The following is a 25435-nucleotide window of genomic DNA, read 5'->3' as shown; positions in this document are numbered from 1 at the left end:
CCAAATAAAGGGTCAGTAAGTTGTTGCTAGTTATTTGTAATTTGGTGCTGACTTTTAAAAGTCTAAATTTAATTGATAATTGAAAAAAATTTCCTTTGCAGTATGTTTTTAAATTAAAAATATTAATTTTTTAAATTTAATTTTACATATGCTAATGAAAATTTTATTTTAAATGTATAATAAATAAAGTGTAACATTTTTTCTACAATAAAATAAAAATATTTAATTTTACTAGCATCTCTTGATTTATACAGTTTAATTGTTCCTGATAATAAATGCATAAATCAAAACGAATCATGGTGATTTTTCTCATAAGAATGTATTTGTTGAAGAGGTTGGACAGTTGGTTGGTTTCATGATTAAGAAAAAAATAATTTTCGGGTTTTATTTAGGTTATGAGATTTTGTAATTTGAATAAAATATTCCATTTAAAATAAATAATTAATAATTTGTTTTATTATCACTTTTACTTCTCCGTCTAGCGCTATAGCAGAGCTTTTAGAAGGGAAAGTGTTGTAATCAATCCAATTTAGGCTTATGCGGTTTTCACCAGATCTTCACATTTTGACACCTAAGGAACCCAAAAAACCCAAAAACTGGATGGAAATTTTGCAGATGTTTGTATGTACATGTGTATGTTTGGTGTCATCCTCTAAATCACCTTCCATCTCCAAAACTACTGAACTGATTTTGACCAAACTTGGTCAGACTACTTCTATGTAAGGGGTGTTGATACCATTAAATTTTCAACTTAAAAGATCAAGGGAGTGAGATTGTAGAGCAAGATCACCATCAATATCTGGAGATTTCCCCTAATTTAGATCTTATTTTTCTTAAAATAGTACCCCCCTAACCACAAGGAGTGCTAGTGTAGCACTGAAGTACAGCTCTTTAGTCATCTGCTATGTTGTGGTGTCACAGGTGAACGGTAGAATTAAATAAATGAATAATATTTAAAGTGTAAAAAGTATTTAAAGTGGCCGCTAGTACCGCCACACCGCGCAAATGAAATACGGTATGCGCTCATGCTTTAGTTAGAATCATTTAATTAAAGAAACAAAAAATATTATATTTAAATAAAGTGATAAATATTTTAAATTAAGTTGTGTGTATAAGTCGTGCATCAGAAAAAAGCTGTGATATGGGAAAGTCCTACAACTGTGTTGTCTGCTTTTTTTATATTTATAAAGAATAAATATAAAACTTAAAGAAACTTATAATCTTGGCTTCTTAAATAAATTATTTATTTTCCTTTGCTGTAGTGAGATTTACAGTTCATTAATCATCATTCAATATATTGTGTCACTTAAGAATTAGTTTACTGCTTTTGAACTTCTCTTACGATCTGAATAGTTTTGGGTGACAAAACCAGAGGATGTTTTTATATTCTAAACTTACAATCGATGTAAATTATATGGTACACCTATTTTTTTAGTATATTAATTCAAAATCAGATTTGTACTCAATGAAAGGGCAATATAAGAAATAGAATGACATAAATCCACAATTGTGCGAATTAGTGATGCATCAGAAAATATCAAACGGTTTGACTGAACTGTTGTTTCTCAGAAAATTCTTTTCTGCCCAATAGTAATACTGCATAGCAAACACATTGAATCACCTAACAGAGCTATCTGCTCGCTCTATGAATATTAACTAAAAAAAAAAATTAAGTGAATAAACTGTTTACCTGTTTTCTGAGAACAGGTAATTTGCCCAGAAAATGTTGTTTTATCAATATTAAAAATGCTGTAAGCTAACTGCTAAGATCAAAGTTTCAAGAACCAAACAGATTTAATTTAAGAAAATACTATAATATTAAAGTGAATAATAGAATAAAAGTGTCATAAAACTGTTAAATCTTGAGATAAAATGGTATATGATATTCGCCTGTGTCAGCCACAGCCATAACATCTGCAATCTGCAACTGATGCGTTCAGAAAAATATTTAAATTAAATTGTTGTTTTTAAACACAAGCAGTTTAGCAAAGTAATGGAAAATTAACTATGAAGATTAACAAATTAATAATTCAACAGTTTTTTCCCAGCAGTTTGTACAAGTAGTTGTTTTTTTTTTAACGAACAGCTTGTTTTTATTTGATAGAAACAACATAAACACCCACTTGTAGCGCGAATCAAATTGTGTTAATTGAAGCAGTCGCTTTATAATATTTTTAGAGAAGAAGTTTGATATATTTATTCCATTATTTCATTTCTTTTGGATTGATTGTGTTATGTTATAGTGGTTTACTGTTAGCATGTACCATGAAAGAACAAAATTGTCTTGGAATCATTTGATGGGAAAAAAATTTAGTTTTATATAATATTAAAACTTATCCTTTTTGTATTATTGTTATGAATTTAAGTTTGTTTGCAGAAGACTTAAAGGAATTATGGTGGAACTTCATTCTTAATAAGAATAAAGTTTTACCAATTGTGAAAGTATTTAAGCAAGTTTTTGTAATATATCTTCCAATATGATGACCACTTTAAAATAATTGCTATGTTGGATCCTGCCTCTCTGTAGACATTTTTTTGTTGTTGTAATAAATCATGTATTTTAATAACAGTATTATTATGATGCATATGTAGTTTCATGGTTTTTATGACTGATGAAATGAAAAAAGGATTATGTAGGAAAGCTGTTTCCTCCTGCTGAGAATCAACATTTTTAGTTTGAGTAACAGTTGTTATGTATAAGTGTAGAATGGCAGTAGACCTTGTTCTTGTATGCACAATTTTTAAGGTGTCTAGCTTATTGGAGATTCTTCTTTCTTTTTTAACTCTTTTGCCATACCATTATTAATTAAAATTTGAAACCATATAGTATTATTAAAAACGTATGTAGTAGATCAGTGGGAAAATAAAATTTCTTCTCAGGGAATTCATGTACTGCAAGGTATGAGCTCTAGGCGTATTGAATATTTACCTAGAGCACATTTTAATAGCAGGAACATGTAAATTTATGTAATTTACATGTAAATGTAAATGTAAATAAATGTAAATGTATTTATTTATGTAAATTACATGTAATTTATTTTTCTTAATAACTAGGAATTATCTGCAAATTTATTAATGATTCTATGCTGTAAAGAAGGCAATTGAAATTACTCCAATAGACTCGCTCAATGAATCATGAAAGATAGACTATGCTTTCTAAAGTACAAAATATTTCAAAAAAAATTTTTTTTTAAATTTTTTTATCTGACAACTTTCAATTAGTCTATCAATTATTGGTGTAAGTGTTAGTTTATTAAGTTAGTGAACCCTATTCCTTTTTAATTTGATAATTACTGATGTTTTTGGCTGCTTTACTTTATAATCTATTACTGTTAATTACTATTATTTATTACAGGAAACATGGAAAGCTTATTGCCTTTTTTCGAGCTTTTATTCTATCTCGGCCATCTCGTAGGAGATTAAGACAGTCTGGTATTTTGAGAGAGAGAGTTTTTGGTTGTGATTTAGGAGAACATTTGCTCAATTCTGGACATGAAAGTATGTAATATTATATATTTCTTTATTTTTGTGTATCTTTATTTTGTTTTCATTGATGCAGGTTCCGTTTATAAGAAGGTATTTACTCTCTTTCCTTAAGGTTTTTTTTCTTAGAGATGTTAATTTATTTTTTGAAGTGGTGTTAACTTCTTATTAAAGAACTAATTTTTATTAAAGATGTTCACCTTAGGAGTTACTAACTAAGAATGAAAATTATTACATGCTACAATAAGAGAAAAGAATAATATAATCAGCAGATCGTGAAAGCCAGCTGGTCAAGTGATCATAGAGGCAGAGGTATGCCCTAGTGAATAATAACAAAATTAAAGCTTTTAAAACTACCATCTTACAAAGTTTTAAACTGATTAATAGTTCCTAATACCATTGTTGTCATTAACTTATAACTATACTATACATCTATACATATCTGAAGTGGAAAAATAAGCTATTTTTTAAAAAAACAAATTTAAAAAATCAAGTTTTTAAATTATTAAAAATAGTAAATACAAGATGTGATCAAAAGGTATCCAACTTTAACTTACAAAAACAAAATTAGCTAACCAATTTAGTACAATGACAAGCCCTTCAAAGTAGACCCCTTCTGTAGTAACACACTTAATTCAGTGATGTTTCCGTTAATGGAAGCATTTCTCAAAGTCATTTTTAGTAAGCATCATAAGTCCTCTTTTTGTCTTTCTTTTATTCTCTTATCTATCATCTCTTTCCTTTAAGCAGAATTTTAAGCTTAGAATAAGCCATAAAAGCAAGATTGCTGTTAACATATTACAGCATGTCTTGTGCAACTCACAGTCTGTTTTCCTTCAGTTCATGAGTGAAAAGTTTTGGGACAAATCTTGTTGCTACACAGTGCCTCCTGAGATCTTCCATTAAAATTGATTGTACCGAGCCAAATGAAATTCCTACTTCATCTTCAAGTTCTGTAAATTTTATTTTGATGATCATTCATCACCATGAATGATGTTCTTCATTTTTGATAAACATTCAGCCATCTTGGAAACAGCAACACCACCCTTTCTGTTGCACCCGTAGCTTGATCACTAAAAGCTGCTTCAATCTTCGTTATTGCATGTACTTTCTTTCTTTTTCCTGTTTAGCCTCCGGTAACTACCGTTTAGATAATTCTTCAGAGGAAGAATGAGGGTGATATGTATGAGTGTAAATGAAGTGTAGTCTTGTACAGTCTCAGCTCGACCATTCCTGAGATGTGTGGTTAATTGAAACCCAACCACCAAAGAACACCGGCATCCACGATCTAGTATTCAAATCCGTGTAAAAATAACTGGCTTTACTAGGACTTGAACGCTGTAACTCTCGACTTCCAAATCAGTTGATTTGGATGTACTTACATATCATCAAGTTTCTGACAAAATTTTATGCAGATTCTTTGCTCAAACTGTTCAGTAATTTTGAAAGGCAACAAAAACACAAGGACTATTCACACATTTTACTTTTGCGGCTACTAAGGAGCGACTGGCTGCGATGACAGCAAAACAGAAAGTCCTCCTCTTGTGCTACAACTGGTTACTGCAATAAAAAATAAGGTTGTATACTTCTTCATCACATTTCATGTATGAAATATATATATAATCTATTGTTCATTGTTTAGATTGTTCATAACAAGGCTATACCTTTATGATTACAATGACTGAATGATAAACTGATGGAGAATTTTCATAATTTTGCATCATTGGTGTATTTTTAGAATTTGACCTACAAAAAAATAAAAAAAATAATATTGTGCTTAATAGTATAAATATAAAGAAATCTCTCAGGATTTCTACCTCTGCCTTCCAGTGGAGGTAGATTTCACTGCTAAGTAGGTGATAAAAAAGATTTCCACCTTAAAGTTAAGAAAAACTTCAAATTTACTCAATATGAGAATGGTTGCATGTGAAAAAAGTTCACATGGAACTTTTTTGCATGAAATGCTTCATTTAGCATACAAAGCCCCATCTTTTTACAATTCCATTTGCAAGCAACATTTTGGTCACCTTTTGCCATAAGGGTTTGTCATATCAAAAATTGTTTCACACAAAAGTTTTAGGTAATGTTTAGAGGACTAATAATCACTTTAAACCGATTTGATATTGTGCCTATTAAGGGAGGTATGACTTTGTCTTTGAAACCCCATTTTTTCCACCCCTGAGCCAATGGTTGGTGATACCAAAAAACCTCAATTAGATAAGTTTTTGGCCATTATCTAAAGAATAGTAGGAATTTTAAACGAATTCGATATTTTACTTAATAAGACAGTTATAGTGATAGTTTGTTTTTTTTTTCTATTTCCACTCCTATGGTCTGATTTTGCCCATTAACAAACTTGATTGAGATTTTGGGTCATTATATTTATGTATCAATTTGAAAGTGATTGGCGCAAAATTACGGCAGTTATCATGTCCACAAGAAAGTGAAATATATATATATATATATATATATATAAATGTACATATAAACTTTTGAACTGACGGTGGTTTTGGGGTCTGGGGGCTGTGAAACATGAAGATATGTTGAAATTTTCCAGAAATCGAATCATGTTACTCATTACAACAGGTAGCTTTCTTAATGAAATTTGTCTAAAATATATCATAAGTGAAGATAAATAAAATAAATAAATGTATGTACTCAAACATGTTAATTTATGAATAATTTGTTGCTATCATAATTTAAACTTGTTGCAGTGCAAATTAAATAAAAACCAAAAGTAAATTTTTATAGGATGTCTTTGGTTTATGTGTATCACAGTTACAATATATTTTGTTGAACAATAATACTTTTACTTTTTCTCACATTAACAAAACAAAAAAGTTAGAAAATTGAACTAATTTACATCATTAGAAAGTTGCATAACATATAATTTATACAGTTATACTAATTGTTTTTTTAATTCATCTGCAGTCAATTGCCTGTAATCTTTTATTTGATCATTAATAAACCTAAGCCTTCAAAATGTTTGTTAAAATCTTCAGCTTTCTATTGGATATACTGCGAAGAATTTGTTCTTTATTTTTATTTACTAGCAGAATTTTTTTCACAAGCATCTTCATTGTCTTCACCTGCTTCATTTGGCTTTACCTGTACAAGTGGCACTTCACCCATATCTTCTTCAATAAGTTTGGTCATTTGAATTACATTTTCATCTATCACTATTCATTCTTTGTGCTTATCTTTTTCATTGTTGGAGGCTGTATGCTTTATTCCAAGCATTTCTCTATGATTACACTGTCTTGGTTTATATTGTGAGTCAGCTGAAGTGGCAATTTCAGTAAATAGAAAATTTTTGATATATACATCTAGTTGGGCATGCAAAACGAATTACATAAAATGTTTGATAACATTTTCAATGATTACAATAAATGGCGATCACTGTATTTAGAGATAGGTCGGGGTCAAATACACCTATGGTTAATGTTTGTATGAGTGTCATAGACTGATATTTAAATTATTATTGCAATTTGATATTAATGAATGAATGGCCTATGATGGTGCATCCTACCGGTAGAATAATACTAAGATTATTTTAAGCGGTGACTTGTATTACTGCTTTTTTAAATCTTATGTATACTTGAGTGATTTTGTAGCGATTGCTATTTCATTGGGTAAGGTGGTGTACTTCTTAAACAACATTAAAAAAATTACTTTTAATGCTTTTAATATGTAGGAAAGATACATTGACTTCTTGCAGTCGTTTGATAAAATTGATTAGCCGCTGTTAATATTGTAACTATTGGTGGAGATTAGAAATTTTTCTTTTGGTTATCAATTTAATTGCAATATAAACTTGAAATGAATTATTAAATGGATAAATTCTTTAATCCAGTTGTAAAATTTCAGTTTTTCAGTTAGTTGTAATTTTTTTTTAAAGGCAGGACATTTAGATTGTTATTGTTAACTTCCAATATTGATTATTTATTGCCTATTTTAGGAAAAAATGTTTGTGCTTTTTAAAATGTTCTTTGAAATTCAGTTTTTGTTTATTATATGTATTTGTAAATACTCCTGATAAATTTTATTTTAAATTTCTGGTGGTCCTATCATTTTTTTTCACTTCTATTCTACATTGTATTGTATCACTTATTTTGTTTTAAATTGGATTTTTTTTTCAACAATGGTCACTGTAGGACTGTATGAAATAGTTAACTTTTGGCTGATTTTTTTAGCTCTCCAATATGCCTTCATTCTTTCACTATGCTACTTACTCTACTCCTTTCTTCCAAACGCGTTAGATTAGCGCGTATTTTCTTCTATTTCTGGATACTTTTGAATTCTAAGATTTTTTCCTAAGCACCCTTCTGTCTTTTAAATCTGTGATGTTTACGTTTGCTACCCTTAAGTCTTCTTTATCTTGCTTGAATCATTTAACGCTCGTCTTGTCACCATTACACTTGTAAAAAATTATTTTTGTAAGCTTGTTTGAATCCATTCTTGTCAGATGTCTGCAGAATGCCAGTCTTCGCTTATGTAAGAAATTGGATATATTTTTATTACGTAATTAATTTAATCTTTTTTCTGTTTTATATCCTGATCGCGTAGACGAAGACACCCACCATGTGATGTTTCTGGTTGCCACACCACCTCCTCCACAACTAGCCCTGATGGGCTTTACCGGAGGTTATCTTCAGAAACCTCGGCAGTTGACATATTACAGCCTTGCTTCGGCCAGGATGCCACCGATGCGAATGCTGCAAGCAACATTCCCATCGGTGTACTAATAACAAAGATGAACTCGTAGTAACAAAACACATCTCAAATATAATCTTAAACAAGACCGGATTCCTAAACGTTGAATGAAGGAACTGAAATCACCTACATAAGCAGGAAAAAGTGAGTTCGACACACAATTCAAACCAACCAAGTGAAAAACAGAAAAGTGAAACATCAAACAAAACTGCAATATAACAACTAACATAAAAACCAACAAATACGAAGAAACAAACAAATGAGAAAACAATAGAATCAAGGGAAGCCCAGTCAGGACTTTATATCTCCTCCACTATCCTTTCTTTTGCAAGGTAAATGATAAATCCCTCAATTATTGACCATTTGGCCTGGTTACTCCAATTCTGTTGTATATCCTGTGCCGACCTGAGAATGTCGAGATGACAAATCACCTCATCCTTCTCATCATATTTTGTGCTCTCATACAACACATGAAATTGCGTCATCCAGAACCCCACACTGCAGGCACAAACCCACATCCACCAGGCTGTCATGCCAGCTTGCCCCTAAAAGCACATGTCCTGAAAGAAACTATTTCTGTTTTATATACAGTAACTGGTTGTATATTAAAAAAAATAAATAAATAGTATCTTATTTGGTTGTAAGTAATTATTTTAATTTTACAGCCTCATTGGACCACTCTAGTCAATCTGTGTCAGGTTATCTACTTCAATGAGTGCAGTGTTCTGTTCTTCATAACTTCCCAGTACCTCTTCATTTTTTCTGATCTCTCCCTTCTTTTCTTGTTCATAAATACCCTTTTCATTGTTGTCATTTGTCTGTTTTTTTTTTTGCCTGAATCTTATTTCCTTGTCTTGCAGTTTCTTGATGTATTCTGTCTTGTTTTGTAAATCTTCCAGAGTTATTTCCAGATTTTTCATATCCTCTCTTATTCCTTCATTCATCTTACTCTGCTTCTGATTCCAAAGCTTCTCTACAATTATTCTTATTAAGATGCTCAAAAAAGGTTTCTCTTCTTACATGTACTATCAGTGGTAGTCTAGCTCCCTGTACACCACTTCACTTGGCACTATCCTCCACTGCCCTTCCTTTTGATGTTTCTTGTTTATACATATTCTTGCGATTCTTTTCTCCACTTTTAGGATCTTATCAATTCTGTTTCTCTTAGGTTTTGAGTTTTGTTGCCGTTGGTTACTTCTGGCCGAACTTCTGTTTTTTTAGTGTTTTAATTTTGTGTTGATAGTTAGGCATTTTATGTTGTATGTGGATCTTATTTTTTTTTAGGCTTTTATCATTTTATTAGTTCTTTTTTGCCAGGTGGGTTTTTCATTTAAGTTGTATGTTATAATTTCTCCTAGGCATTTAAATTGTTTTACTATTTTTATTTTCCTGTTTAATGTTCGTGTTAATTAATAATTGCTCTGCTACCATTATTTCTGTTTTTTCAAATGAGCTCTATTCTTTGTGTTATATTCTGAAGACTCGTTATTTGAGTTTTGGCTTCTTGGATGTTGTCAGCTATTAGTGCTAAGTTGTCTGAAATCCTAGGTAATTTAAGTTCATCAGGTCCTTTTTGGTTCTGATTGTTATGCTCATAGAATTTTCCTTATACCATTCTCTCATCACATACTCCAGAGTACAGTTGAAGAGCAGTGGTGATGAACCATTTCCCTGCCTTAGTCCTGCTTTAATCGTAAACGATTCAGATAATTCTCCCCTGAATTTTACTTTCGATCAGGTATTTGTTATAGTTAATTTTATTGTTCCTATTAATTCAGGGTAAAGTCCAAAATGTTTTGTGTCTAACATTGATGGTCTGCAGATACAATCATAGGCTTTATTGAAATCTACAAAGGTTATGATTTGTTGCTTATGTTTTCTTTTGTAGATTTCAGTTATTAATTTGACTTTTACAGTGATTCTAGAGAATTCTTGACATTACTTAATATGTGCAGTCCCTGTGGGAAATTTCTCTGTAGTTGTCTGGGTTTGATTTTCACCTTTTTTGTACAATGGATTTTTTAGATTTGTAGTCCAAAGTTCTGGTAGTTCTTTGATCCAGATTTTCACTGGTCCTGCTGCATTTTTTGAGTCCTGCAATCATTTGGGCTTTTCCACTTGCTTTGTAGTTCTTGAGATCTCTCAGTATCTTGTAAACTTTGTGGATTGTCGATGGGTTTATAGTTTCTGTCAGTGTTTTTATTCTGGTCTCTGTGTTTATTTGGAGGAGTTCTGGAGGATCTTTTAGCTTGTTAAATACTTCTGCTAAAATTTATGCACTATCTTTATTACTATGAAGCATTTTATCATTTTTATCTTTTAACTTGAGAATCGGAGGATTATATTTGGAGTCAAATACTAAATATTTTGTAGTAATCTCTTAAGTTTTTTTCTTGTTATTTATTTCCGTTTCTAAGATTATACCTTATTGGTGTTGGCGTTTGACTGTCATTATTATTTTTTTGGGTTAATTTCTTTGTTTTTTAAATTCTCGGATTGATTCTTTTGTTTTTTGGCTCTGATGCATTAGCCAGGTATGGTATCTTTTTCAAATGCATTCTCTGTTCAACCGTTGATGTTTGTCTGTGGGCTTGTTGAGGCTACATATTCAGCTATTTCTTTCAGTTAGAAAATTATTTCTTCTAAATCATTTGGTATTTTTATAAGTGTGGTTCTTTCTTTGTAACTTTATTGTTTATTAGTTTATGTGGGTTATAAGTTATTAATATATCATTTTTTTTTGTCTTAAATAAATTTCTGTTTCATTTTACCATTTGAATTAAATAAACTGTATGTATTAATTTTATATTCCATAAAGACTCTATAAATATTATTTATATATGTATATTTTATATATAGTTTTTTTAAAAATTAATTTCTTTAATCAATTTAGCCCTATCATTGTACAGGGTCATTCACGGGAACCGGATGTTTTTAAAATAATCATAAAAAATTGAATATTTACTTTAAAAATGTTTTATTGGTACTGAAACACTTGTTAAATCAAAGCATTTGTTACTTACTCGTGAACAAAAAATTATGTCCGGCAATTGATGTCCATTTTGGGCAATACATTGTTGTAGCCTTTCACGGTAACTGGCCTCAATTCTTTGCAGCATGTCTACATCAATCTGGGTGACGTGATGACGAATTGCGATCTTTAGGTCCTCCAATGTACGCGGTTTATTGCCGTACACACGTGATTTCAGAAACCCCCACAGAAAAAAATCACAACTACTCAAGTCGGGGGACCGAGGGGGCCAAGGAATGTCGCCGAATCTGGAAACGATCCGTCCCGGAAACAAGTTACGGAGAACAGCCATTGCTGTGCCCTCGCTGTGTGCGCTGTAGCTCCATCCTGCTGGAATAACACATTTTGAAAATCGATTCCCCGGTTTCGTAACTCGGGGATGAAAAACTTATTCAACATCGCAATGTAACAATCAGCTGTTACAATCAGTTACGGCAGCGTCATTTTCTTAAAAAAAAAAAGGTTCAATAACACCGACCTTTCCTATTGCACACCAGACGTCACCTTTGGGCTATGAAGTGGTCTCTCATGAAGCTGATGTGGGTTTCTTTCTGCCCGATACTGGCAATTCTGTTTGTTGACGAAGCCATTCAGATGAAAATGGCCTTCGTCACTCATTAACAATAACAAATTTTCATTTTCTTCGAAAACGGTAAGCATTTGTCGTCAAAATTGTAATCGCTGCGTGAAATCTTGCTCGTTTAACTGCTGCAAGACAGCTATCTTGTAAGGATGGAAATCCAGGTCTGTATGCAGAATTCGTCTTACCGTACTTGTGCTCATTTGAAGCGCTGCTGAATGCCTCTGAACAGAGCAGCGTGGGCTTCTGACGATGGCTTCCTTTACTCGTTCGATGTTCTCCGGAGTGCTAGCAGTTCGTCGGGGACCCGGTGGTTTTTTCTTCAATATTGATCCGCTTGTTCGAAAGTTGTTTACCCGTCGCAATATTGTGTTACGAGAAGGGACACTTGCATTATGATGAATATTAAACTGACGGCGGAAATCTCGCTGAACAGCAGTTACGGATTCGTCATTTCGCACAAAACTGTCATACGCGTACAGGCGTTGGTCTAGCGTCCACGGCTCCATCTCAACGACTAAAATGTAAATGCTATGAACAAAGGAAACGTCATACACCAGCCACATGCCCCTCCCACTACGAATGCCCGAGTACAACCCACTTCACAAACATCTGGTTCCCGTGAATGACCCTTTATATTAGTTAAGGGTTTTAATAGTACTTTAAGATCCTTAAACCGAAACCTTCCTTTAATATCATTAAAATAGCAGTCACTACAACATTGCTAGTATGAATATGAAAATTAAAAAACAGTAATACAAGTCATTGTTTAAAATAATTTTATTATTTTACTGCTAGGATTAATTAATTAAAGATTACAATTAAGGTGTTAAAGTATAGATGTCAATTTTTGATGTGCACTTATTAAAATTACATAATAATGTATTAATTTTATTATTTAATATATTTATGCATAAATTTATTGTTTCTTAATTAATACAACTGCAGAAGTAGGGTAATGTGTCCATAAAGTTTTACCGACTACAACTGAAGGAGTGTATTCTGTACATCTTTGATATCAAGACAAAACTTCTTAGGATTATACAGAATCTTATCAAGAAAAATTTTTATCAAAAAAACATTGTACTAACTTTGTCCATCTACCTCTTTACTACTGCATTATGTAGGTTTTTTGGGTAGTTATATTTATAATTACCACGTCTAATTTTGGTGTCTAAAGTTGGATATAATATTATTTTATAGTTCGATTGTATGTTTATTTTTATAAAAAATATTTAACTTTGAAATTAAAATTAGTGAGACTGGTTTTCATTTCTTTTGGTTTTAATTAATTAAAATTTTCTCCTATATTCTGAGTAAATTCATTATCACATAGTTTCCTGAAATGTATTATTTAAATTATTATTCCTATTGGATGTTCTATTTAAAATTTCTAGAACTTAATGGATACAATTTTTTATTTTAGTTCCATTGGTGCTGAAGTGTTGTGCAGAATTTATTGAAAAACATGGGCTTGTGGACGGCATATATAGACTCTCCGGTGTTACTTCAAACATACAGAAACTTAGGTAAGTGGGTTTATGTTTTCTTTTATTTTCCATTTAATATTAGGTATATGGTATTTGAAGGTTAGTTCATACTTTATGAACTAATTTTAGAGCTAAAAATAAGAAGATATATTCTTTAAAAAATGGTTCTAGAAAAGTTTAATATCGAGTTATAAATTCTGTAAGTGATACTTTGTATTTGCTGAATTGTCATGTTTTTAGGATAAATTTCTCATATGGTGGAAGTTTTCATGGAAAATAAGAATTTATCTATTTTAATTATTTCTAAAAATTAAATTCTTTCTATAAAAGCTGTAATGACAGATATTTCTTTGGAATTATTAAAAAAAATTGTTGAAATTGATGAGCCTTATTTTAAAGTTTTTTTTTCTTGCAGTTGACCGAAACACTTTTGATTTTTCTTTCATTCTTTTCATGCAGAAAAAATATTTTGAATCTATCGTTTTTTAGGGGCTAAATTTGGACCCATATCGAGTAGAATTTTACAAGTTGTCGACCTGATCCATACTGTTTACTTGGTTACATGAATTGCTAACCGATTTAAAATTTTTAATTTTTCTGAAGCGATTGCGCTTAGCTACATATTTTTTTCTCAGTCTTGTATTTTATTTAAATTATTATGGCTTAATAATGTGAACTGTTTCAGGACAACGTTTGATGAAGATCGGGTGCCAGCTTTATATGAAGATGAAGCAATATTGCAGGATATTCACAGCGTCGCTTCATTGCTTAAAATGTATTTCAGAGAACTCCCTAATCCGCTTTGCACTTATCAGCTTTATGATGCATTTGTGTCTGCTGTACAGACACCTATCTCACCGGATTGTGATTGTGATGATCGCCTGTTACGTATGCGTGAAGCTGTTCACAAGCTACCTCCACCTCATTACAGGTAATGGTTTACGGGTTTTGTTTGTCAGTAGATTTAGTAGTTTGAAATAAAACTTGTGTATTTGTGTTTTTTATTACTTAATTAAATACATATAGCAAATGCATACTTTAAATTATTTATTTATAAAAACATCAGGAATAAAAAAAACACCAGTTTTTTTTTATAAATTTTCATACTATTGAATTTAGAGACATTTTACACATCGATTCTATTCACTATGGAATATTTTATTTTAAATAAATAATATTTTTATTTTTTTATTTCTATGTCATTAAAGGAACAGATTTATAAGTTTATGTGGTGTATAAGTTTATAGCTTAGTTGAGATTCTAAAGTACAACAATTAATATAGAAAGAAATCTCTTTTGACTTGACATTTGCATCTATTTATCAGTTCTCCGCAACACTACTACTTATTCTTGGTGGTGTAAAATTTTTCATTTTAGGGGTCGATTAAGTGGATACTTGTACCATAGAGATTGCCCAATTTTGGTTAAAATTGGTGTATTGATATTGAAAATAATGACAGTAATTGATATACTGCTTAAAGAAATATGCAAAATACCAGTAGCCTTGAAATTTTTTTCTGTAGTTGTTATTAATTTGATCTTGGACGTTTATTGTAATGAAGAAGAAAGATGAGGCAAAAGATGAAATGGTAGCTGAACAAAGCCTGACCCTTGCCAGGAATCAAACCCAATCAACTGGTCTGCTAAGTTTTTTTTTTTTTTTGAGTTAATTATGGTTTACGTCAGGATAATTAAAAATATTTAGCATTAATCAGAATTATAATAATCCCTTCTTATCACCTAAGTATTGGGTGTGGAAGATGAACTTTTAACCTAATTTTTAAAAGAATAGTTTTTATTATTTAATGTTGTTTAATTTTATGGTAGAAAATATATTTCTAAAATTTTATTGAAAGTGATTTATGTAATGATTAATCTCATTATACTACTATCAGAATAATTTTAATTTTTTTCTACTTGTGTAAATTTCTTTTTAAAATAATGTAGTTTAAGAACTCAAGAAATTAGTGTGATGTACTGACTTGAACTCCTATTTGACACTCCCTCGGTTTTCATTCAGTCTCTGTTAAACCCTTCTCAGTGGCTTTGTTAATAATATATAAAGAGCAACATCTTCCATGAAACTTTGAATATGTTAGTTGGTTATATCCTAATGTAAAATTAAATGAAACATTAAGTTCACAGTGTAGTTTCTATGATAAATACATTTTTTCTTTAAGAAGTAAATATATTTATTTATTGCTCACAGGTTTTTGAGGTATAATTTTTAAGAAAATTGTGTTTTTAAGTGATATGAAATTGATTTAAAAAACAGTTCTACTTCTTAACTTACTTACTTAAGTATCTTACTTTGAAATGTAAAATTAGTTTTTACAGTCCATAGAATGTGAATTTCAAAGGTTGTGAAGTAATGGAGAAATTAAGACAACAAACGCTTTGTTATTATCATAGTTGAATTTAATCTACAATAAGTTAAAGAATTTTCTTTTGTAAGTTATAAAATTACAAGTCAGGGATGATGATTTGAAGATATCAAAGTAGGTTAGTAGAAGAAGTAAGGGCTGATTTTTTAAGTAGAAAGTGAACGCTATAATCTCATTTAGATTTAAGTATTTGAGAGAATTTCTTTAAAATATTTATGTGAATTGTAGCACATTATCTAACGAAACATAAACATTACCAAAGCCAGAAAGATAAATAAAACAGAAGATTTTAAAGCATTATATTGTTGAGGAACATTCAAATTTGGATGAGGGCTAGTAAGGTCAAAATAAACTTTAAAATGATTCAAAGAATGAAAGGAATGTTTGTAAAAAATTCTCTCCGGAAGAACTATGGATTCACAGGTAATATATTAAATTATACTGTGTTATTCAGAATATAGGGTGCCCAGTATTAGGTACCCTATAGGAGTATAAATAAGAATGAAGAAGTGCAACAGACCAGTCAAACAACTAATGATAACAAATTTTTAAGCAATATTTCAATTAATTTTGTTAATGTTGATTCAAATTTAATTACAAAATATAATATATATAATTAACTTCATATGGTTTAATACATTTTTTTTGTTGTATAAGCAAAACTGAATACTTCAAATATATTTAAAAATAAAATAATTATGAAAGAATAGTGAAGAATTTAATTTAACAAAATTAAGATAATTGAAAGATTAATAGACGTTGTGTTAATTTAATTTGTTTACATATTTGGCGAGTTTGAGTGTTTTAAGCTACAGCATCTGTAGATTATCTGAGTACCTGTTTTGTAGCTTAATACCTTACCTCAGTATCTCTTTATAATGAGATTTTGAGATAAATATCAATATCATCTTCTTTGTTTTATAAAATAACCAACTATATTTATTTTGATTTTATTGTGTGTTTTATTTTTATTTGGAAAATTCTATCAGTACTAGCTGCTGCAGGTATCAGCCCTAGCTGTTCTAGCTGCTCATATATTGAGATGCTACTGTTTATACATTCAGTTTAAAATTATTAATATTATTTTTTTTCTTAAATAAAATAAAATAAATAGATAAAAAGGTAATTTAAATATTACTTATTTTATGATAATTTTGTTTCAGAACATTAGAATATTTGATGCGCCATTTAGCTAAAGTTTCAGAAAAAGGATCACAGACTGGAATGACCGCTCGTAATATTGCTATTGTATGGGCGCCAAATCTATTACGATGTAAAGAACTGGAAGTCGGTGGAGTTGCAGCATTGCAAGGAGTAAGTTGTAGTAAACTGTTTTGATTGAGATTTACATTGTAATTTCTACTTAAAAAGAAGATTTAATTTTAATAACAACATAACATTAAATGTTAGTTATTAAAAATTTAATTATATTTTTTATCTAAAAATAAAATAAAATGATAATAAATTATTTGTTGCTAATTAGGTTTCAGTATGGTTTGGCCAGTTTACCTAGAATAAATTATTTGTTGCTAATTAGGTTTCAGTATGGTTTGGCCAGTTTACCTAGAATTTTCTTATGTTTAAAAAGTGCTAATAATGTAACGATAGTTAGATTTGTCTAGATTTGTTATAAATCTTTGTTATCTGTTGAAGAAAGCCTATTTCGAACTTAAATCGCTTATATTTTATTAACAGTGCTTAACTTTTATCAGTTTATCAACTTAAAAATACTTTCGTCATATTTTTCACCGTATATTTTGACTTATCAATGTTGTGTGTGAAGTAGGATTCTTGTAAATAGTATTAAATGCTCATCAATTAGCAGGGATGTTTTGATCAATAGTTATTTCCAGTTTTAATGTACAAGGGCATGATGAAAAGTTCTAGGCCTGGATAAGCAACAACATTTCTCTGGATATATGAGACTCGGCTGAAAAATGTTGCCCTCATATGCATAGCATGGGAATGAAAACCGATATTGGAATGAAATAGAAAATGCAGTATTTATTTTTCAATATAATCCCTGTTTACACTGATACACTTTTCCCAATGTGTGACAAGTTTTTACATCCGTCACTGAAAAATTCTGGCGGTCTTTCTCGGATCCAAGTGGCCACAGCTTCTTTCATCTCATTGTCAGTGGTGTAATGGTTACCTTTGAGATTCCTCTTAAGATGAGGGAAGAAGTGGAAGTTGCATGGAGCCAAATCCAACAAGTATGGCTGATGCGGAATGGGCTCAAACTTCAGCTTGTGGAGAGCCTCTGTAGTAATGTGTGATATGTGAGGCTGCGCATTGTCTTGTTGCAAGATTATGGACATGTGGTCTTTTGAACATGACTTACCCATCATCTGAGGTGTCTTAATGTCTCAATGTACCGTTTGGAGTTTACAGTCGTCCCATGTTCCAAATACTCAGTCACATAAACATGCTTGGTGTCCCAAAACACCATCAAAAGGAGTTTCTTTGCAGAGGCTTGAGTTTTGAACTTTTTGGGTATTGGTGGTTCGTAATGTCTGTATTCCATGCTTTGTTTTTTTTTCTGGGATGTAGTGATGTACCCAACTCTCATTCCCGGTCACAATATTGAAAAGGAAGTTGCTTCCTTCGACATGATAGTGCTGTAAAAGTTCTTTGCAACATTCGATACGACACTGTTTATGTTCGTATGTCAGTGTACTCATTGTGCACAGATTTTACAGTAACCTAATTGCTCGATAATATGGCCTACTCATTCTTTATATATGCCTAACCGAATAGCGATGTGTTGCTGGGTGATTCACCGATCACTTTGAAGCAAATCGTCTACTTCCTTTCAATGTTTCTCGTCAGTCACAAAAACTGGTCATCTGCTGTGAGGTGCATCCTCAATTTTCGCTTTACCAGCTTCACATTCATGAAATTTCAGTGCTCACCTATTCACATTACCCCTGTTAACTGTTTCACTACTGTAAACCGCCTTTAAACGATGAAAAATATTCGTAGGATTCACGTTTTTGCTGTTAAAAATTTGATCACTGCATGCTGTTTTAACAACGTTGACCTATTGACTGTACTCAACACCATTTTAACTGCTACTGAAAACAAACTGGTAAATGCATTTCAACACATTATTGCAGGTTTGTAGAAGGGGATTTTAGTTATGTGCTGCCACACCCAACTTGAAAGTACCTTTTATCTTTGTGTAGTACGCTGTTGTGTAAAATTTATCAGCCGAGCCCCGTATTTTGATTTATTTTTTAACATAGTCACAATTAAGGTTACACTTAGCCCAGCATTCCACAAGTGTGCTTATGCCAGATCGGTTCTTCAATTTAGCAAACTCCTTAAAATACCCATCTACAGCAGCAATAAATTCATTATTGGTTAAAAATATCTTCCCTTCAAACCATTTTTTTAGGTTAGGAAACAAGTAAAAATCACTGGGAGCCAGATCAGGTGAATCTGGAAGGTGTTGGAACAATTTGTATCGTAATTTGTTGATTTTTGCCATTGCAATGACTGATGTGTGAACTGGAGCATTGTCTTGATGGAAAAGCCACTTTGTTTTCCAAATGTGATCATTTTTTCAGTAATAGGGTTGTTTGGACTTAAATTTCTTTAATTTTTAAATACTTTTTACATATTTATATTTTCTTATTATCTTTAAATTTTGGAGTTTTAATAGGATTTTTAAATTTATAATCTTCGGGTTTGGTTGGATTCATTCAGATATTTACAGTTCACTTGGCTCCTTTCATATGCATTTGGCTGCTGACAATTCAGCGGCTCTTTACACATCACTCTGTTCATTTTGGATGCACTCTACTCCTGGTGACAACACTCGGCTCCAGACAGTCCACACGGCTCCTTTCAGATACACCTGGCTCCTGACGATGCATCAGCTCTAGCAACATTATTTTAAGAAGTCCATTATCATTCTTGTAATTATTCATTATTCATTCTTCAGTCGTCACTCTTGTTCAGTTCCAGTTACAGCCAGATGACTTCAAATGGCAATCACATTATTCTTGTACAATCGCATTCAGTAACAGTTCCAGTTCATAATTCAGTATAATAAACATTTAATAATATATAAATAATTCATTTAATATTAAAGGATATTAAACATTCAGTTTATACATACAAGAGTATTTTCAAATATAATAAAAAATTGATAACATCAATTTATGACTAATTATTTAAGAATCAACACTGAAACTTAATCTGTTCATACAAGGGTTACATAATATTCATCATTTATGTTTTACTCTTTTTAAGATAGTCAGTGAAAATTATTCCGCATGCATCCCAAAAAACAGTTGCCATAACTTTATTAAAAGATAATGTAGTTTTCCCCCTTTTTTTTTGGAGCAGGATGACCTTTTTTAACCCATTGTTTTGACTTTTGTATTGTCTTGGAAGTGTAGTGATGAACCCAAATCTCATCAACTGTCACAAATCAATTTAAAATTTCTCTGCATTTCATCAAAAGAGCGTGACAATAGCTTGAAATGTTTTCCTGGTACTATTTTCAGTTGGGTATCAGCAAATGTACCACTCATATAGCGCACAGCTTGTTCATGTTTAAATGTTCATACAAAATATTGCGCATGTTCTTTTGACACGTTTATAGATTCTGCTGACTTGTTCACTGTCACATGTGAATCTGCCAAAATGACTTTATGCACTTTTCTATTATTTCTGGCATAGTCACTTCAGAACGGCATTCACTTTGAGGTTCATCAATTTTTATTTAAGGAGTTTACTTGTGGCGGCCATTATTTTTTACATTGCGCACACCTATTTTTGATTGTAAGGGTTTACGGAAAAAAATCATAACTAAAAAACTATTGATCCTGAGAGGATGGAACAAAAAGCATATAATCATATTTTCTCAAGGTAAAAATTGATTTTTTTATTTACTTGTCTCTCTTTTTTATATGAGAAAATTACCAATAAACTTGAAGCAATACCATTTTGACTCGCTGAATAAGTTCTCCAAGGGGGTTTCTTTTATTCTTGGCACTTTAATATTTTTATACTTATTACTGTAGCTGAAATAGACTTGTTTCAACCGTTCAACTGCAGTGTTCATGTTATAACAGGTGCTTGAAGTCATTTATGTAACAGGGCAGGAAAATTTATGTTGCAAGTTGCTCGTTTATCCTTGTTGCATCATTTAGCTTTGCAGTAACAGACTGGTCAGTCTGACATTAGTCAGTGATCCTTTCACATCTTTACTGAGTGTCTCAAATTTCATCCTGTGTTGGAAGTGTTTATTTAATAAATAAGTCTTACTTAATAATATTATATTTGCAAATTTTAAAATCAGTTAAATTTTTACATTATTTTCAAGTAATTTCACATAAAACAATGGAAGAACAATGCTTCATAGGAATTTATGATAATTTTTGTGTATGCCAAAACAGCTCATTAAAATTTGTGAATTTAGTGATGAAAACTAACAACTTATTTTTTGTGTTAATTCAGGTGTCACTAGTGTTTGTAAATATCATGAAAAAAGATTTTGTTAAAATTCAGTCACCTGTATGGACAGTTCTGTTACACCCTTTGAAAACTGATAGAAAAATGTTAAGAAAAACTTGATGAATAGCATCAGAGCAAGCTCTTAAAGAACAAATTTTTCCAAATTTAAATTTAGTCCTGGAAAGTCTCTTTGTGTTAACTGTTTCAAAAGTATTTTTTTTCAGCAGAACTATATGAATGCAAAGACCAAAAGCAATAAATTGCCCCACATCATAATATTGAACAGTTAGATGCTGCTTGTAGCATTTTGGGTGTTTCACCTCCATCAAAATTGAAAAAAATAAGCACGGATCAAAGGCCATCAGCATTAAAATTTGGAATAAATAAGGTATCTAAAAAATTAAAAAAGAATCTTGAATTATGTTTTGGCTCAAAAGTTCCTGAAAATGAAAATTAGCTCAGTCTTCACATGAATGTTGTGATCTTATTTTAAAACTAAAAGGAAAATGTGTATTGCTTCTAATGAAGATAAGGTTAAAACTATCAGTTTACTTACCCAATCTTGGACCAGATCTAAAATATTATCAGACTTCAATGTGTGTGTGTTTGGTTAGATTTACTAAAGAATTAGTTAATGAGCAAGGCATTCTACTGGAGTTAGGTAAAAGACATAAAGCAGGTATTAGTAATGACACGATTAAAAAAAGTTGATATTTTATGAAGATGACAATAATAGCAGGCTGTGTTCTGGTAAATAGAATTATGTTAACATGCATGTTGATGGTGTCAAAGTGCATAAACAAAGGCGCCTTGTTCTGATAAACTAAATGAATTGTCTCCTTTAAATGTGAATACTCTGAGAAAAAAATTGGAAGATCAAAGTTCTGAGAACACAAAAATGTGTATCTTGGCTGTCAAAAGTGTGTATTTTGGTGTCCAAAATTTTGTATCTTGGCTGGTCCATTTGGGACTCATACAGTTTGTGTCTGCCCCCACCACCAAAACATCAAACTCATGATTGATGGTCCCAAACTTATGTTCATTTTAAGGATTTAGTAGACATTGTTTGACAAGGGTAACTACAGCTATATGATGAATGTTGCACCAAATGTTCAGGTAAGCAGGCAGTGTTTGACATGCTCAACTTTTCCGAAGAGAATGATGTGTTGCCAAATACAATATTGTACAAACAGTATGCAACAGCTGATAGGGCAGAGGTGATTACTCTTCTTCAGACCAAAGATGAGTTTTTCGAATCATTAGTGGAAAAATTGGGAAAGTTGAAAAATCATTACGTGTCAAAATCTCAAGCTTAGTTTTTCAAGAAGAAAAAATCAGAATTAGGTTTATGTACAATGGTTTGCTTGGCATTTCTCCCGCCACCACCTCATTCAATCGCCCTAAAGCATAAGACCGAATGTCTGTACCACAAACAGCTACTGAGCCACAAAACAGTTTAGCGAACAGTGTCCTAACTAGCTCCTAGAGCTAATGTAAAAGTGTGGTACCATATCACTAAAATGGGTAGGGGCAACCTGTCAACTACTAAAACATATATGACTAATTTATCTTGTCAAAGACAGCAATTCGCTACCATGCCTAGGCTGCTGAATGCCAGCAAATATATGTCCATAAATTAAAGCACTTGGAGCCTTAATTTGGCTGGTAGTTAGCCATATCTCTCGGTTAGCTTCCTACAGCAGCGTGGTAGGAGTCTTTTTCCTTAGTTAAACTACTGATTTCAGTTGAACAAAGCAACCGCGTAAAGGAACTCCCACACGGTCTGATAATGCGGCTCTTGCTGCTTGTGAGTGTGGCCAATTTTCCCCTGGACCTCTAAGTTACAGGGTAGCCTGAGTGCTGCCCCCCCCCCCCCCATCACCAACAAGATCTGGGCATTCGAACATCATGTGTTCATTCAATTGGACCTTCCTGCAGACGCACAGCTCATCAGCTGCCAGTTGGAACCGAAACAAATATTGGTTTAAATTTACATGGTTGGAGAGCACTCGGGCTCCAGTTGCCCTTAAAAACAAAGAAGAGGCATACCATCCAGCCAGATCCTGTATAAATTTATACAAGGACGTAGTCTTGGCGTGCCATTCTTGCTTCCATTGCGAGGCTCTAAACCCTACTCTGCAGGCGGGAGGTGGGCAACTGTTTGAAATTTGGAACTGGTGCATTGAGGTCATCGTTCTGCTTCGGTACAGGCCCGGCCCGAAACCGCATCTCAAATACCTCGGCCTTCCTGCCACTTCGCAGTTTCCTCATGGCCGCCCAAACTTTCATCACTAAGTTGATTGGGAGAGCCTTTCCCAAGGTAGTGTAAAAGTTGTAGCCTCGTAGAGGCTGTTTTAAAAACACCAGTGCATACAATTAAGGCTCTGCACCAGGCACTCCTTAAATTTTGATTAAGTGCTCTATTTCTTTCCAACCTATGCACCGAAACGGACACTGTGTAAGAGGTCGTACTCTTGAAAACACCTTGGTACACCATGTACAAATGACAGCCCGACAGTCCGTAATCCTTTCAAGCAATCCTCCTAAGCCCGTGCATCACAGAGACGGCGTCTGCCACTACTTGCCTAATGTGGTTGCTAAACAGCAACTTATCAAACAAAACACCTAGGTACTTATCAACTCAAACTTGACTGATCACACATCCTTTATATCTAATACGGGAATTATGACTATGATAATTTGTCTGCACCCTTGAGAAGCATAAACTTCGTCTTGGGCACAGAAATCCTTAAATTTTGAATGTCCATCCAGCCGCCCTCTGTGGTTGACAAAATGCCTGTGCTTTGTCTTCACGTTGCGGTCATGAATTACGACAAACTAACAGGAGACAGTCATCAGCGAAAACCTGGGCCGTGACACCTTCCGGGAGTATCAGTCCCAAAAATCCGTCGAATACCAGGTTCCGCAGCAAGGGACCGAGAACGGAGCCCCGCGGGCTTCCCCTGTTGACGAATTTTTTCACAACTAGGTGCACATCCTTAAACAGAGCCATGCGATGTGACAAGTAGTCATGTACTACGGCCTGCAGGGCTACGGGAACATTGCGGTGTTCCAACTCATAGAGGAAAGAACTCCAACACAAGGAAGGAAATGCTGCCTCTATGTCAATAAAAATTTCAAAAACATATTTACAGTCGGTGCTTTCCATCTTGGCAAGAGCATTTAAGATGCAATCCATGGTGCCAACCCCTTTCATGAAGCCATACTGCCCTCAAATTAGAAATGAGTTCATATCTATGCTTTCCCAGAGCCGTTCCACAACCAGCCTTTCAAGCAACTTGAAAAGTAATCGGCAACTCTTACCGTCAAGAGGCTGATGGGTCGATAACTGCTGACCTCTCTCAGATCCTTTCCTGATTTTAAGAGCACCCTCACCATAGCCACCTTCCAACAAGTCGGAAAGCAATCCCAGTTTTGGCAGCCTGAGAACAGTCTGCCAAGTGGCTCTCTTATGATAAGCAGTAGATGATAGAAAATATCCAGGTCAAGTTCTCAATCCTCGCTGCCTTTCTCAGTGCCATTCGAGAAACCACTCAGTCTATATCTACGGGTTCCACAGCCCGTACGCAGGGAATGGTGTCTCACCCGCCCTAATGCCGACTTCTGCTTCACCCTCCGGAGCATCTGGAAACAGAGTATCCATGAACGCCTGGTAAGTCGCCACAGTTGTTAAAGTGTGGTCACGACTACCAAACCCGCATCGAACACTGGACAGCACATACAATGGCTTTGGCCGGTAACATGATTTCGCGAGCTGCCAGGGATTGCGCTGCAACTCACGCTTGGAGTCTTGCCAAAACTTGAGTTTGGCTTCCATGATGTCATGAACGTACTCATTACGGGCGAGCTGGTAGATCCGCAGACACTCAGCACGCACGTCATCAACGATAATCCACGTTAGGGGGCGACGCTGGTATATTCTAGCGGACCTAATTCTTGCGCGCAGCACGCTAAGGTCAGAGGACCACCACTTTTCTCCGGGTTTCTGCCTGCGTTTAACAGAAGTCTCCCCAGAAGCGGTCATGACGGCTCCAGGCACTCTCGGATCAGCGGACTGGCCACTACCTAAGGGTCCGTCCATTGGCTGAGGCCGCCGTAGGACCCTATCGCAGCCAGTCTTGACGGCCCAGCATGAACCTAACACCTACCACAAGACAGGTGTGCGTTCGGCTTAGTTATTCCGAGCAAGGCCTCCTGTTCTCACACAACCCCGCTCGAAAAGGTCAAAGCTTAAAAGCTCCTAATATAGACTATCGGCGAGGTC

At 33.1% G+C, this 25435-nt stretch overlaps 1 protein-coding gene across 3 annotated transcripts in view; it reads left to right on the top strand.

Moving 5' to 3' along the window:
• CdGAPr (GTPase-activating protein CdGAPr) overlaps positions 1-25435 on the top strand; it is a 446242-nt gene that overhangs the window by 387967 nt on the left and 32840 nt on the right. For all 3 annotated transcript variants that reach the window (XM_075368778.1, XM_075368777.1, XM_075368779.1), the window contains 4 exons: positions 3356-3498; positions 13234-13336; positions 13983-14228; positions 16845-16995. In XM_075368778.1, coding sequence (XP_075224893.1) covers positions 3356-3498; positions 13234-13336; positions 13983-14228; positions 16845-16995 — 643 coding nt within the window. The remainder of the gene's footprint in view (positions 1-3355; positions 3499-13233; positions 13337-13982; positions 14229-16844; positions 16996-25435) is intronic.

Source organism: Lycorma delicatula, chromosome 6 (genome assembly GCF_047948215.1).
Source record: "Lycorma delicatula isolate Av1 chromosome 6, ASM4794821v1, whole genome shotgun sequence".
Lineage (NCBI taxonomy): Eukaryota > Metazoa > Arthropoda > Insecta > Hemiptera > Fulgoridae > Lycorma > Lycorma delicatula.
This window is presented reverse-complemented; position numbering and strand designations above follow the sequence as displayed.